Source organism: Strix aluco, chromosome 3 (genome assembly GCF_031877795.1).
Source record: "Strix aluco isolate bStrAlu1 chromosome 3, bStrAlu1.hap1, whole genome shotgun sequence".
Lineage (NCBI taxonomy): Eukaryota > Metazoa > Chordata > Aves > Strigiformes > Strigidae > Strix > Strix aluco.
The window spans coordinates 58,105,287-58,122,323 of NC_133933.1; the positions used below are offsets into that span (position 1 = coordinate 58,105,287).

Consider the following 17,037-nt stretch of genomic DNA (forward strand, 5'->3'; position numbering starts at 1 on the left):
TTACATAACATGATATGGAGAACCAAGAAAGTAAATTTAATTAAAATCTTCCCCCATTGCTTCTGACACACAGGGAAAAACAAAGGAAGACACTTCTTTTTGAATACTGAAGAGTAATGTGGCATCCTCACAAAACAGACAAGGAAATTGAATAGACTGGTAGTGTATAGTATATCTAAAAAGGGGACTAATCTTCTGAAGTTTAGGTGTTAGACATCTGAAATGAAGGAGAACCCATGCCTTGATGGCTGAATTTGTGTTTTGGTTTCTTTTAGCCATTGAGTTGACTTCTGTGAAAGATATATTCATAAAAGTAAGTAAAAAAACCCCAAACACTTTTAAATTCAATACCAACTTTATTCCAGGAGAAGAAGGTTCATTAGTTATTTGACGAACTTTGCTAGTGAAAAAAATAACCCATTGCATACAAATATTGCTGCAATCAGCTTGCTGTTAATGACTTAGAGAATTCTAATGCAAATTTTTGAGGAGCTTTTGCTGAATGCCCAGCTTTTGAATGGCTTTCACTTCTTTCTGTAGTTTTATAGAAGAATAGAAGTACACTTATCCCGATTAAAAAGCAACATCCACCAGATGTAACAAAGCAGTAGCATATGGGAGACCCATAGATTTCTCTGTGCTCAGAAAGAAAATAGCAGGGTATCTCAACTGGCAACTGTAATTGTATCCTAGCTTTTCAGGGAAAAATACATCAAATATAATTGCAGGAATTGAATCTCTTTGCTTGGGGAAATAAAAACCATTTGGAGAATGGAAGCGAAACCTTTCTGATTTAATGACATCCTGAAAATGAAGTCTACAACCCTGTGAACTCCATCTATTGCTTCATGAGTACTGTAAGATGTCAAATGTTTATCAGCATGTTTTGAAATCCGGTGTAGAACCCACATATTGTAAGATATTTCTTCCTTTTAGCTGTCCCAGTAAATGTTCTGCTTCCTCTCTTCTTGCCAAAGGCCAGAGCAACTTGAAATTCTATAGAGTGTTGCATTATTTTTTATAGACGGGTGACATGATGCTCAGGAGGCAGTTAAGGAAAGATCCCTTTTCTTAAATAATACATCCTTTCTCACCCTTACCTGACAAGTAGCGGAGCTTCATCTGTTCAAACATAATTCACATACAATGGGAATTGAGTTACCTGTTTTATCTTGTGTCTTTTTGATAGCTCTTCTACTATCCTCCCTGTGTGTCCTATCTCTCCTCTCTTTCACTGTATTTACCTTGCCTCCCTGCTGCAAAGAGGCAGACATCTAAGTAGGAAGTGAAGGGGTAATCATTACATATATGGTCTGCTTTTGTTTGAAAACAGTATAATAACTGGTTTCCTGGGAGGAGAAGCCATACAAGAAACGATAGTTTACCATGATGGGATTATTTGTTGTAGGTTGATTGAAGCATTTATTATGGTCTGTGACAAATTATTCAGCCTATCATTCTGTCTCATGAAAATTACAAATCGTTTTTTTAACTGAGATTGAAACAAAACCTCATTTTTCTGACCCTCTTTTGGCTTGAGAAAACACATAAAAATGAAATCATTTTTCCACAAATTTTTTTGCGGTCACATTAGCTTGCACATAGAGAAAGCAAGGTCACTGAGACAGCCCATGGCAAGTGAAGCCAGCAGCCCTTATCCACAATTGCTTGTTCTGGTCATCAGGTAGTATTCCCTGGCCTTTCAGTCAGCAACAGCTGGAATTGCCTGGAAAAAAGGCACGCGCTTCTGAAAACACAACTTCAGAAATTCTTGTAGCTGTATATTTGATTGCGGGCTGAAAGAGATGGGTGTTTGGATGTTTTCAAATATCAAAGGTGATATGAAGAGAAAAAGCCAGTTAGTACACAGGGTTTGAACACACCATTGTTATACTAATTACATTTAGAGACAGTATAATCTGTTACTCATTTTGCAGTGCCTTAAAGTGAAATTTGTTAAATAATTTTGTTATCTTTGTTGTTATATAATATAAAAGATGTTATAAACAGAATATAAGAGGGAGTGAACTGGTAATATTTGTAAAATATCTGAACCCATAATGGCAAATGAGTTTAAGCAAATGAAGCTCTTTGCAAAAATTAGTTCATAGAATCTTAATTTGGCATAGTTATTCAGAGGATTAGCCATTACTAAACAAAATGAAAAAAAAATTATTTCAAGGAATTGGTGACAAAACAGAAATGTAGAATTGATTGCATTTTCTCTCCCATGTGTCCAAAGACAAAAGTATAATTAGTTAAACATCCAAATAAAAATGCTCTAATTTTTCTAAGAAGCCAAGTATACTAAAATTTTACTAAAATCACAGTAAGCTAAGACTGTTCATCACCTTTCATGTGTCATTTAGTTGCCAAAATAATCTTTAGCTGTAACCTTTAGGGACCCAGATTTGAAATGACTGATCAGTTCAGCATGTTGGCCTTCTGCCCTGCTCCTAGCAAGATCCTGTGACACAAATTTGTTGCAGTCAAAGTTTGTCAGGTCTTCTCTAACATGAGACACTGCAAGATATGTGACTTCCATTGTTTTCCAAGGACATGCTATGTCACTAGCGCATCTCTACACAAACTCATACAGAGCCAGATGGGCACGTTTGCTCAGTCATTTGGGGGGTCTTTTGTTTTGTTGTGTTTTGTTTTTTTTTAATTCACTTCAGTTGGAAGGGACATACAATGACCATCTAGTGCAACTGCCTGGCCACTTTAAGGCTGACCAAAAGTTAAAGCATGTTATTAAGGTCATTGTCCAAATGTCTCTTAAACACTGACAGGCTTGGGGCATCAACCACCTCTCTAGGAAGCCTGTTCCAGTGTTTGACCACCCTTTGGTTAAGGCAGGATATGTTGGGACTGAGGGAGAGCATAAGAAATCTGCCCCCATGATTTCTCCAAAGCATACGGACATTTGCTGCGAGCCTGATTACTGCTCTACCAGTTCATGGTGTAACCCCTGCTCGGCCACCTGGCATTTTGTCGGGGGAGCCCTCTTTTTGGCATGGCTTTGTGTCAAGTTGACACACACACAGGCCAAGTATGGGAAATTTCTTTTATTTCACCTTCCCAGTGAAATTTAGCCCCAATTGTGCTTCCAGAAGATTTTTTTTTTGTTTTTGGCTTAAATGAGTACTCATATTAAATGTAAACATCACCATATTGTAACTTGCAACAAAGCTAAAACCTCATATGGCCTACCTACAAAACATATTAATCTTGGGAAGGACCACTACAAATCAAGAAGGCAGTATATACAGTTCCTAAGACCTTCAGGCCTCTGTCAGGACTATCAGAAAATATGATAGCTCTCATAATAGTTGCTAACTGGACCAAGACAACAAAATCTTTTTTATGTGATCTTGAATATTCAGCAGATGACCGTTAGTAACAAATCATAAAACTATTCGCCTATTCCAGATGAAACATTATCGTTTATAACAATTTTATTCAACAGATTTTGGCTTTTTATTCTAATCAAGAGTCATCTGTGAACAGACTGTGCTCTTTACCAAATGTGTGTGTTTGTTCAAAATTTACCAACTGGCTAAGTATTGATCAGATTCTCCAACCAAAATGTTTTTACATTTCTTTCTATCCCAAATTCCTTCCTGCCTTAGCCTTTCTGAGGACTGCAAATGAGTAATCCAAAGGATTATTTTTATGCTTTATTTCTTATTGAATATTAACATAGACTTTTCCTATCTTACTGTATACATGAATGTTAACTCATTTCTAGCCATAATTCTGATAGTATAGTTTTTCTTAATTTCAGTTTGTCTAGTGGGATTTGCAGAAGTACCCACTCTACTCTTGAGAACACTGTTAGCCCCACTCTGACTTCACGGCAAAGGCATTAGACTACATTCATGGTTACTTTACCTTCAGGTCCTTCTAAGTACCTAGCTGAAGCTAATAATAGTTAGATATGAAGCACGTTATGGTAAAAGGAAAAACTCGTGAAATTTTGGTCTGTCCTCTCTACCTTCCCACTCGACTTAAATACTGCCTTTAGCAGTGTTGGGAGCATTTTTCAGTTGTGTGCAGCCAGGGTGTGGTGTTTGGGGTTTTTGTTGCTTGGGGTTTTTTTTGTTTTTGTAGTGTATGTGTCTATTACCCTCCTCCTTTTTCAGCTTTAAGATTGATTGACAGAAACAAAGACTAAAATCAAAACTGTGATAAGAAAAAATTACCCAGACTATTGAGGAGCTGTTAAAATGAAATTATTAAAGGAAGATTTGCATTGCATCCAATATAAAAATAAGTAAGTATGAAATTTAGGACACCTGAATTCTTCAAGGTCATTCAAAAAAGTGATGGCCTAATTTGAGTGACTTCAATTAATTCAGTACTCACGTGTCTTACAATATTTCTTTGCTTAGTGAAAGCTACGGTCCCTAAAATTAAAACAAAACAAAACAAAACAAAGCTAACATAATACTTTTCTATTTTTAATACCCTAGTGTTCAAATTAGCCTTTGTAGATCAATGGTAATTTTTCCAAAGGATGAGAGAGGAATGAAAAATAAAAGCTTCACAGTCCAGAGTTCTGCTTCACCCTTCATTACATTTCAAACACCTACTGAGGAAAAATACAACTTTACAGAGAAGCCCCATAGCAAACATAATATAGTTCTTGCATTTATTGAAAAGCTGTCCTGTGAAAACTCAATTGAACACTGATTGCCTTTGTTTTTTCTCTGGCTGAACATAACTACATGATTTCATTGTTTTAAAAAATCCACACATTTCTTACTGATTGTTATAAGTGAATTTTTACAAGCTCCAATGCATAAGTATATCAATAACTTACAATGATGAAAATTAAATAAAATGGATTTTGACTGCAGGAAGTTAAGTTTAGGTAAAGCATGGCTTCTCACACTGGTTTTACTGGAAAATATCTTATTTACACATAGGGATGTTTATATTACTGACCTGTAGATAATTCATTACTATATGATGTTTCACACATTGCTTTCTACTGCAGTACAACTACTTCTATAGGTGATGTTAAGGCAGTCACCTCTGCAGTGTGGACCGTATGCTTGGAACCTTAATGTAAACTGGATGTTCAGTCCTAATTAGTCAAAAGCAAATCTTCCCACCATCAAATATTTATTCTCTTTGGAGGTATGCATATTGTGTTGAAATATGAGAAACCAAATGCATGCTTTGCTGAGTTAATACATACTTGAGGGAAATGGCCTCTTTTTAAACACTGGCAAGTTCTGTTACATTTAGTTTTCTGCCTCCAGCAGCCACATGAATGCTTGCCTCAGGAAACACATATGGATGCTATCATTATATCCCGAAAGTGTCATTGATGTTTATATTCCTTTTTTTTAACTAACTGAGAAATTAAAGAGGTATCTGAGATAACTTTCAGGTAGAAAACAGTTGATACCGAGTGCTGTGCATTATCAGTCATTTTGTGATCTCTTCTGTGACTTGCTGCCTAGAAACTTCACAAGAAGGAGAGGACTGCCATACTGAGCTCAGGGGCTTTCCACCTCCTTTCACATAGGGATGGAAAACACACTACAAGAAAGCAGAGTCAGTGATAAATTCACAATGTGTTAATCCCAAAGGACTGATCAGCAAATAAAACATACCTAGAAATAGTATATTCAGACTGCACATTAACATATTCAGGCAACAGATGTCTAGACTATGCTGTACATACTATATGCAGTACATAAGTGAGGGTAGATGCACTGGCATACTCGCTGCTTCCCTGGGTAAATATTCTGTCAGCTTACATATAAGGTTTCTAGTTTTTCTGTGTTTCTGAACATGGATCTGAATGGTGTTGGTTTCATGCAATTTGAATGGGAGCTATGAACCTTCTCCTGCAAAGAAAATGACAGATATGTTGCCTCTGGGAAGTATTTCTCCAGCTGCTCCTTGCTTGGTGGTGCTGGCGGTGAATGTATGGCAGTGAGAAGAGCACATGAACTCATTCAGTCAAATTATGCTATTTTCACAAGGCTCTTTGAATTCACCATCACAATTGTTTGCTATGTTCAGCTCATCTGGAAAATAGTTACTGAAGCAAGATTTTCTTGCCTAGTTGCAATGAATGTCCTGTATGAAGGAGACCCAGAGAAAGCAAGCTAGAAATTTCTGCTTTGGGATATCTGTTATCTAAATGAATCCCCAGTTGACATTTCTGAGTTGTAGGGCAAATGAGCTGAGCAGACCTACCAAACCAGAGCCACTTCCAAGGATAAATGTAAGGCTGGTCTTCATGATTTTATTTGAAAGCCATATCATATCTACATTGGGGGAAGGAACTATATTTTAACTTGAAAGTTTCAGTGAACTTGTAGATTTTCCTCTTGTCTTCATATTAAAATGACATCTTCTCCAACCTGGATTTGAGAAGTGTCAGTTAACACCTAGTCTCTCACACATCCTACTTCCCTAGTGTAGACAAGGTGTTACATAGACAAAGTAATGGAGACTGGATTGCAAATGCCTGTTAAACACCGAGTAACGTGGGAGGTCTACAGATAAAAGCATCTTGCAGTTTGGAGCATATTGTGGTAGAATGACTCAGGGGAAGGAAACAAAACAGGGAGGTTTCTTACTTCCCTTGGGACCCCTGCAGCACAGGTCCACCATGACTCGGGGTCAGCACTGACAGTGTTCAGCAGCTCATGACAGGAAGCAGAGGAACAGCCCAGGACTCAGGGGGAGCTGATGTGAAACACAACCACAAATGGCACCCTCTGACAGTGCCTGCACATCAGCCGATCAGAGCTAAAACCTATGTTTGGGGAAAACCCTCACTGCCACATTTTTTCTGATCAACAGACAGAGAATTCAGTGTCTGCTCATGCTGCAGTCACATAAAAAGTCTTTTAGTGTTTTGAACTTCGTCTGACATTTTGTGGCAATCCCAAACTGGCATACCTACTACTACACTTAGCTAAAATGATTATTCTGATAACATGAGAAGTGATGCTGATTTAGGTTGTTTGCTTATTAACACTGAAGGTATATTGATATCATGGCCCTCAAAAACATGATATTTAAAAAAAAAAATCTTTAAATGTGACAAAAAAATCAAATTTACAAGCAAATTGCTTTCAAAAATTATTCTAGCTGAAATGTTCGAAAATGATCTGGACAGGCTGGAGCGATGGGCTAAGGCCAACTGTATGAGCTTCAATAAGGCCAAATGCCGGGTGCTGCACTTGGGCCACAACAACCCCCAGCAGCGCTACAGGCTTGGGGAGGAGTGGCTGGAGAGCTGCCAGTCAGAGAGGGACCTGGGGGTGTTGATTGACAGCCGGCTGAACATGAGCCAGCAGTGTGCCCAGGTGGCCAAGAAGGCCAATGGCATCCTGGCTTGTATCAGAAATAGTGTGACCAGCAGGGACAGGGAAGTGATCTTACCCCTGTACTCGGCACTGGTGAGGCCGCACCTCTATTCCTGTGTCCAGTTTTGGGCCCCTCACTACAAAAAGGACATTGAATTACTCGAGCGTGTCCAGAGAAGGGCAACGAAGCTGGTGAAGGGTCTGGAGCACATGTCGTACGAGGAGCGGCTGAGGGAACTGGGGTTGTTTAGTCTGGAGAAGAGGAGGCTGAGGGGAGACCTCATCACCCTCTACAACTACCTGAAAGGAGGTTGCAGAGAGCTGGGCATGAGTCTCTTGAACCAAGTAACAAGCGATAGGACAAGAGGTAATGGCCTCAAGTTGCGCCAGGGAAGGTTTAGACTGGATATTAAGAAGCATTTCTTTACAGAATGGGTTGTTAGGAGTTGGAATGGGCTGCCTAGGGAGGTGGTGGAGTCCCCATCCCTGGAGGTGTTTAAGAGTAGGGTTGACATAGCGCTGAGGGATATGGTATAGTTGGGAACTGTTAATGTTGGGTTGATGGTTGGACTGGATGATCTTCAAGGTCTTTTCCAACCTAGATGATTCTGTAATTCTGTGAATGTATCATTCTGATGCTGGGCTGTTTAACCCTTCTTAGCATAAATAACTTTGTGGAGTGACGAGGAAAAAATCCAAAAAAGGAGAAATTAAAGTTTGCAATTTGGTTAAACTGGTGCTTTCTCATGAGGCATTTCACTCTCAGTGAATTAAAAATTTCTGGGGAAAAACAAATTGGTTTGGGTTTTTTAATTTAATTACAGTCCCTGGCTGGCACCTTGTTTATGCTTCTAAAGCTTTACAAGAGGAATAAGAAAATCCCTTTTTATATCTCATTGCTTTTTCATATTTTCATATTATTTCATCATTTTTATAATAACACTTTTCTCTTACTATTGTAGGCAACGAGAGCCTAGAAGAAAATTATGTGCAGGACAGTAAAATGGGATTTGTCATCAATGCTATATATGCTATGGCTCATGGGCTACAAAATATGCATCATTCCCTTTGCCCTGGACACGTTGGGCTGTGTGATGCTATGAAGCCGATTGATGGCAGCAAGCTCTTGGACTTCCTTCTTAAATCCTCGTTCATCGGTATTTCTGGAGAAGAAGTTTGGTTTGATGAAAAGGGAGATGCCCCTGGAAGGTAAAGAGATGTTTCATCTCAACTAATTAAACCAGATGTTGGGAAGGGGGAATGTTGCTGGGTTTGGTGATGGAGATTTCTTTGGATGTTTCACTGAAGCATACAGCATGCATACTGAGATATAAATGGCGTTATCTGGATTAGTTTTACCAATAGCCAGGAATAACACTGGTAACACATGATATGTCGATTGTATTGGTACAGGAACTACAGTACAGCCTGTAAAATTTCTAGTGTTTCAGGAGAGGACAGACCTTGTAGCTCACAAACTTTTGTTGTCTGAGGTACCACTGGGGTTCAGCACCAGGGTTTTAATATGTATAAAGCCTAATAGACGTGATTGAAATTTAATGAAGCAATTGCTTGCTAAGGTTTTGAAGGTAAGGCTGTAGACCTCTTTCTTTTCCAACTGGAGCTCTGCTGCCTCCTTGCCAAAGACTATTTAGGTCTGCTTGGTGAACTCCTGTGTGCTTGCCTTAACTTGTTTCACTCCAACTGAGATCGACTGTTCCAGAGTTTACACATAGGTCTGAGTAGAGCAGGACAAATAATTTTTTTTTTTTACAGAAGGTACTGTGTTTTACTCATTTGGGGTCTGGTAAATTCCAGCTGTGGTAGCTGCTACTGTCTAGCCCTCCCGAGCAGACCCAGTATGTACCCAAGCAATGGGTGAGACAGCAACTTTGTGGACTTGTACGTCACCTTTGTTTCTCTTACAGGAGCCAGCTGACAGAAATCTTTTCCTCTTCATTTAGTTCTGTGGACTCTGTCCAACTACTTTATATGTGACACCTCCCAGATGAATTTATTTTTGAGTTTTGGGTTTTTTTTATAAATAAGTTTAATTGAGCTGCTGAAGTACACAATCCATTATTAACTTAAACCAACTCAGGGGTTACTTCACTGAAGTTAGTTTTCCTGCTGAGCTATTAAAGTGTTATAAAAGACTCTCTCACTCCATCTTTGGGCTTACTGCATAAATGCATCTGAGTGCCAACACTGCACAGCGTGCTCTGAAACACACAGGAGTTTGCAGTCTGGCATATGCCTTCAAAGCGTATTTGTAAGACACAGTGGCCTTAAAGCAACTCTTATGTCTATTACTAGCCTTTATTAGCAAAACTGACCACCCTTTTTTCCATTTGCTATTTGCCTTGCTTGTTATATTTAAACAGTATATAAATTTAAACAGTTTGTTACAATTAAATAGTAATAAAAAAGCTGGCCAGTTTGGTCTTCTTGTTGAGCGTTGTATACTTGAGATTTTTTTAGTCAAAGATATAGAGGAGTTAGGTCAGACTTTGTAAATAGAGGCAAGCAATTCCCTTGCAGTCAGACACATACTTATTAACACAAATGCATAAATCAAGTCTTTGCACATATAATTGAGATAACAAAGAAAAATTACTGCTTAGTGTAGCTTTAAGTTTATTACACACTATTTATCTCTGTAAAAGCATTAATCCAGCTTCGCATATGCTGCATTGTCTGCCTGTAGTTTGATGTTTAGGTGTAATTTTCCAATTTTTGCCCAAATCTTATTTAATATCTTGTCATCTGAGAGCATTTCCACAAATATCAGTACCAAGCATAGAATTAGAATGAAGAATTCCTGAATTGAAAATATAGGAGAATTTATATTATGATATTTCTCTTAGTAGGTGAGAAAGATGGAATTTTTTCCATCCATCATTTTGGTCTATAGCAAGTTCATTTCTCTTGATTCCCTGGCCTATTTAGAATATGAGGGGTTATTTTAGGTAGGGTTTTTTTCTGCCATTCCTCATTTATATATTCACAGCTGGAATTAGCAAGTTTGGCCGAGAAAATTCAGTTAACCTTTTTGTTTTTTATGCTGTAGTCCTTGGATCAGATATGGGCAATATCATATCAGAGAATGGTGATGTGTATATTAAATGTGATCTGTACAGTCTGTCAGATCTTTGTATACCAGTGGTAGTTTATGCCCATGCAGAATTGTATTTCGTTCCATAGTTCCACATCAAAAAGCTTTGTGGATGAGTGAATGGACCATACCACTATATCAATACCAAAAGAGCTTTTGTACCTTAGCAAAATGAAAAGATAAACACCACATACAACACCTAAATACAGCAAAGACAACCAGATCTGAAATTTCGTAGTTTTTTTAGCTTTCCTATGCCAGCGCAAGAATGTCACACAAAAGTTTTTTGATATTATGTTACCGTATCATGTGAACAAATCTACTTCACAAGATGGTATAAGTCAATACTCCTTCTTAGAAAGCAGCAAACTTCCTCATACTTTATTTTCAAAAAATCTGTGAGGTTCTTTGAACAATTGACTCTCACAAGCTCCTAGTGACAATCATCATGGGTAGAGCAGATAGAGATACCTGTAGTTATGTTTGTCTGACACACAATTTCCTGTTTTGAACCTGTTACAGCTTCATCAGACCTTAACCATTTGTTCAGATATAACTCTTTTTTCTATCTCAGGCTCAATTCACGATTTCAAGCTTTTATCAAAACGAGATTAGGAAACATGAAGCACTTTTTCAAAGGTTTATTTCTCTGTGCAGAATCTTTTCTTTGAAGAGCTTTTATGCAGAAATGTGAAGCAGACCTTTATCAGAAGGGCACAAATGCAGTCACTTAACTGACTGCACTGCCTCTGGAAAAATTATGTGGATGTAGCTCTGGAAAATCAACAATATGTGCTTGCTATACTATCATTAAGAACATGCTGGTAAAATTGCTGAACTTTTTACTTTCATTGAGTACCTCCATTTCCTTTCTCAATATTAATCATATCATTCAAATTCCCAGAAATATCTGGACAAGGTGTGAGGGATGCAGTAGTCAACACCACATCCTTCTCTGGGCCTGTGCAAGGGGCAGGGGACAGATCCATTTCGAGCTCTTGCCTATTCTAGGGTAACTGCCTACTTTTAGCTTATGACTGGTATGAAGAAACTTGCCTCTCTAGGAAAATTTGCGTAGGCCTTTTGACTATAAAACATTATGTGATAACAGGCAGGAGAACTTTCAGCCCTTACAATGGACCTCTGATGTGTAGAGAAATGCTGAGGTTCACAAGCCTTCATTTAACCTTAACTAGACTTGGACATAGACCCATATAAGTCTATCTAGTTCCAAATTTCCAGTACCTGTTCTGGCTCCAGACATGGCAACTCTATCAACTCCAATGCTTTGAGCAAATTATCAAATGCATAATGCAAAGACTTCAAATTTGTATATAAAGGAATTTTTTGTCAAATATACGTGGTTATTTTGGAGTTTGGCTTCATGGGTGGTTGTTTTGGCCAGTTACATCCCAGCATTGCTCAGCATTGCTATTTTCCATTCTGCCTTCCAGGATAGCAAACCTCACTGCCGGTCTGGTATTATGGCTATGGAAAAAGGTAACTTCATCTATCTCGGACTAACCTGAGTAAGAGCGTGCCAGTGACCAACTGGCTAAATGGTCTGGCTCACCTCACAAGTAACTTGCTCATATAACACCACCTATTTGGTCACATCATTTCCCAGTATACCAGAGAGCTTGCTCTTATATTAAAAGAAGGGTTCATTTTCTTACCTGCAGAATGTTTTCATGGCTTCTGTAAATGCTGCCATATGTGTGTGAAATCCAGTTGCCTCCATGGTCCTCACAGCTCTTGCAAAACCCACTTCTTTTGGGATAATAATTTTTAGCTTGGACACAGCCCAAAACTGTTAAAGTTGTACATATGTGAGCAAGGGGATGGGGTAGGTATTCCAGCACTGAACTTGTCCTTACTCAAAGCAGAAATTTTTCATTAAGGGAAAGAAGGAAAGGATAAAGAACTTAAGCACATCTTCATGTACCAAGTGTATTTCTTAGACCACATTTTTCCACTTAAAACTCAAGCTGCATATAAAAGCTGCAAGCACTGTACTACTACTTGTCATATGCAAGACTGCGTAAGAGCTTTTATCTGCATACTTTATTTTTTGACAGATAACTGATAGAAAAGGGAACAGTGTTATAAGAAAACATAAGAATGGCTTTCAGCCTAAAATCATATTCTTGAAATTGCCAACTCTTGATTGATATTGCATTAATGCCACTCTGTGCCTTGTAATATATTTTTGCAAAAATGAAAACAATCTGTGCAGGCTCAAAAATTCCATTAAGGGAATGGGAGGTTTTAGTAATCTTTTATTCCCCTTCCTGAATTCATTTTCAAGCCCAGAGTAACTGATTTTGTGTCAGTCTCATAGAAGGTCACATTAAAATCCAAGCAGGTTCTTCTTGCTAGGAAGAGGCATGTACATGCCTGCTCAATTTTACTCCTGTCTGTTGAGTATACATTATAAAGTCCCCGGCTCTTATTGCTTCTTGCTATACTGATTCTTCACAATCCTGGAAACAGCATTCCATTTTTTTTTATGTTCTTCCTTTGCAAGAACTGGGATATGAGAAAGAACTGTTTCCTGGTGAGTTTGAAATTTACCCCTTTTCAAAGCAACTCCTCAATTAGTAGCTGATTGCCAACCAATGAAGCTACTTCCTACCTGGAGCTCCATTGAACTCTGTGGCAAGAGTCCATTTCCCCATGTGATTCAGTGAAGCTCTGCAGTGGCACTGACACTGTTGAGCATGCATATTTACAAGACTGATACAGTCTAAATACAGCTGTAAATATGCACTTCTTTAAATCACCTCTAACTAGAGAGATTCCAAAGACTCCATTAAGAAAAACAGACACCTAGAGAGTAATTCTAGCACCTCTTTCCTCTGTGAAGTGCAGGGAGAGTTGAAATTTTGCATGTTTGAACCTCAAAAGGGAAAAGAAAAAATGGATATGTCTCTCTCTTTGCCCACAACCAAGCATCCCAGTTTTATTTATGGCTCATAATTTGCTTACCTTTCATTCCTAAAGCACATACAAGCTAGCAACTCATTAGAAATAAAAGATTTTTTTTTCCCAGAGACTGAGACAATCCAGTAGAGAAAAACAAGGCAGTAACTCCCAGGCTTGGAAAACACAAGATGCTTTGTGATTTTCAGCTGCAGTGCTGATTTCTGGTTCTCAGCCCTCTTTCTCTTGTCCTCTTTTAAACAAAGCCCTCCCTCTTCTCATCTTAAGAAGCCAGGCTGTAGGTCCAGCTTCTTTTGTGGTTCTTCCTCTGTGTGCACTCTCCAATATTCATTCTCCCATTCTTGCTTATATCCTACTAAGAAATCACCACAGTTAATCACTACTTTGCACAAGCCACATTCTGTGGGTTAAAGAAGGAACAGAATAATTAACAGTAAGGGATGTGCACACACCAGGTCCAACATACGTAAGGCAATGATTGAGTCAGGGAAGCTGAATGTTTATTGTAGCAGTGGTTTATGTTTCCTTTGCATGAGGTTTGGGAAGTTCTCTCCTGCTTGCCTAGGGCAAGGAAGTAAATTTTGGGCCTGAGCTGCTAACTTTTCCTGACAGTCTCACTGGGCTAGGTAATATAAACAGCTGAACTAGTGCTTGCAGTTAACTTACGGCATACCAGTTCAGTTAATCTGAGCATTTCTATTGATTACTCTAGAGCTCCCAGCAGCAGCTATACTGCAACCAACCTGTATGTGGGCACCAAGCGAATGTTAAAGACATCTTAAAAAATGGCTGAAAAACACACCATCTAGACAGTGCCTACATGTGCATCTTTAGCAGAGCTTTCTGTCTTTGGTGTGCAGTTCTTCCTGGACACACAACTTTTTATCCACAGTTTTATGTAAGCAGGGCAGGCAATCAGTAACTGCATGGCAATCAGAGCTGTCATTTCCCATGATTCTGCTGCAAATCCTATAGTATTTGGTGTTCCTGCGAAACTCTAGTCCCTGGTGTTAAGGGATGACATGAATATTTACAGAGAGAGAAGGAGAAGGGCAAGGTAAATTTTTATCCTTCGTGTTGCAGGACAGTGACTCACTTTCTCTTTTTTCACTTGTAGGTATGACATCATGAACTTGCAGTACATAGAGCCCAACCGCTATGACTACGTCCTCATTGGGACTTGGCATGAGGGCGTGCTGAACATCGACGACTACAGGATTCAGATGAATAAGAGTGGAATGGTCCGATCAGTGTGCAGCGAGCCTTGCCTGAAGGGCCAGATTAAGGTGTGCCTCAGACACTTACTTTTTGATATAGAAATGTGAATAACCAGTCAGTGTTTTTTCCCTAAACACAAGCAAGCTTCTTTCAAGCCAAGGGATAGGACACCCTTTTCTTCAGAAAAGCCAAAAATATAGAAAGACTCCTAAGGTTAACATCTTACTTTTACAATCCCTTATACAGGCCCATGTTTTCTAAAATTACCCGTCGTAGTGATGCAGAATCTTCAAGTGTGACAGGATTTGAATTTCACCTTATGCGAGAAAGAGCAGGATTTTCACTTAGTCATTGCCTACAGCATTCAGTGGCTGTGATTCACTTAGGGGCTGATCCTGAAAATAATGTGACCCATGGGAATCCAGTATTTTGTTCCAGCAATAACACCTGCAAGAAAAAGGGGAAAAAACAAAAAAAGCCTATTTGTCTCATGTTCACAACAGGAGGTATGGAAACACAAATGAAATCACTCTGTGTTTACTAAACAGTAGCACTTGTATCAAGCTAGAAATAATTTGCCACCTGCCATGTCTGGATGACATAAAGACATGTTCCACCACTATCAAAATGGTATGGATGCAGTAAGTTTAACATGGCAAGAAGCCCATTCAGGAAAATCACCTTAGAGCAGACCTTCCTTTCTAATTGCATTTAATAAGCACATTTGCAGCTTTTTAATTCTATATTGCTACTCTAACCAGTAAGTGATTGATGATTTGGCAAAGGCATAGTGACATACTGCAACAGTCTTGGAGGGGAAACATTATCAGTATTTACTACCCTCCAAAACATCTTTTCCCTGTTTTTGAGATTGTGCAGTTTGTGTATATGTGTATATGTAAACACCATGCATACAAAATGCCAGCTTCATCTCCCATTGAAGTTTATTGGACTCTCTCCACAGACTGCAGGAGGAAATGTTAACAAAAAAAAGCCCACAAAGCCAGCACTCAATAAAACAAACATTTCGTATTTCACTACTGCACTTAGCTCTGCATATAGATGCATAGGAAGATCCTGGAGAGAAGTCTGGATTCCTCCTTTCTGGCAAACAGAGCCAGAGTCTTTGTTGGAGCCCCATGAGCTGGAGATATCCTTAGTCTTTCTTTCAGCCTCAGCATAATGGAACTAGGAGTCAAGACAAGGAAACCATCTTTTCAACACTGGATCATTACACTTAGCAGCCTTCACAGCAGAGAAAGATACAGCTTTCAGGGACATTTGTCTCCAAAAGAGCTGTTCCGAAGCATGCTCTTGGTCACCGCGTATTGGTTTTATTTTCTACTAGGACCCATTACATCCTTTTAGCAGTACGTTTTTTAATTTGCTCTTATTTGAATTTCTATTTACACTAGTGTAATGAGCCCCAAAGAGACTTCTATGTAAATTGGAATTTATATCTGTGTGCATGTGCTTGTGTGTTTATATCTATGTATATGCATGAATCACTCTTTGTTCTACCCTTTGACTTTGTTTACTGCTTTTTACTATGCAATAGATATTAAGTGTGGGCTGAGCTACTTGTCCTGACCTGAACCATCTCCCAGATTAAGCCTCTTCTCAAGTTTGATTGCAAATATAACACTCACTATGCCTCTGTACCAGAGGGAAAATGGTTTTGTACTTTCAACTCAGAACCGCTTGCCACAAAACAAAATACAATTGTCCCCAGATATTATCCTTGAACTCCTAAGCACAAATTTTAATACACAGGGGGAGATACAGAATCAGGATTCATGTTTTCTAGTTGCTTGAAATGTGCCATACACAGGAATTCTGTCATATTTTAAACAGTGCAGGTGGTACCTGTTTGCTGGGGGGTCTTCTGTGTTATCTTATAGAGGATCATAGCTGAGGATGCATTTTGCATTACAGGTGATCAGGAAAGGAGAAGTGAGTTGCTGCTGGATTTGCACTGCTTGCAAGGAGAATGAATTTGTTCAGGATGAATTCACATGTAAAGCCTGTGAGCTTGGCTGGTGGCCGAATTCTGACCTGACAGGTAGGGATGTGTCCTCCAAATGCATTCCCATTTTACAGGGCACAAGGAGAATGGTGTGTGGTGGAAAGTAAGGTGGCAACATGCAGACATATTAAAAGTACATACTTAAACACACATCCCAATGCAGTTTAGGGTGAGTGAAAAGTGCTATATCTTTTGGCTCAGTTCAACAGCAGTGACAATAAAGACAGGAAAATGTATATCAAGAAGAAATGACATAGTCTCTGTTCCTCCCCTTCAGTTAGCATAAGCATTGATAAACCTCTTAAGACTACTAATGAACTTAGCAGCATTTGCTGCAATTTTAGCAGTGATTATCACAAGAGCTCACTGCATCCTTGTCAGATTGACTTGATACT

The 17,037-nt window shown here is 38.9% G+C and overlaps 1 protein-coding gene across 4 annotated transcripts in view; it reads left to right on the forward strand.

The window, feature by feature from the left end:
* Positions 1 to 17,037, forward strand: part of GRM1 (glutamate metabotropic receptor 1) — a 198,411-nt gene that overhangs the window by 143,512 nt on the left and 37,862 nt on the right. For all 4 annotated transcript variants that reach the window (XM_074818696.1, XM_074818697.1, XM_074818698.1 and 1 more), the window contains exons 5-7: positions 8,303 to 8,549; positions 14,516 to 14,684; positions 16,552 to 16,678. In XM_074818696.1, the coding sequence (XP_074674797.1) occupies positions 8,303 to 8,549; positions 14,516 to 14,684; positions 16,552 to 16,678 (543 nt within the window). The remainder of the gene's footprint in view (positions 1 to 8,302; positions 8,550 to 14,515; positions 14,685 to 16,551; positions 16,679 to 17,037) is intronic.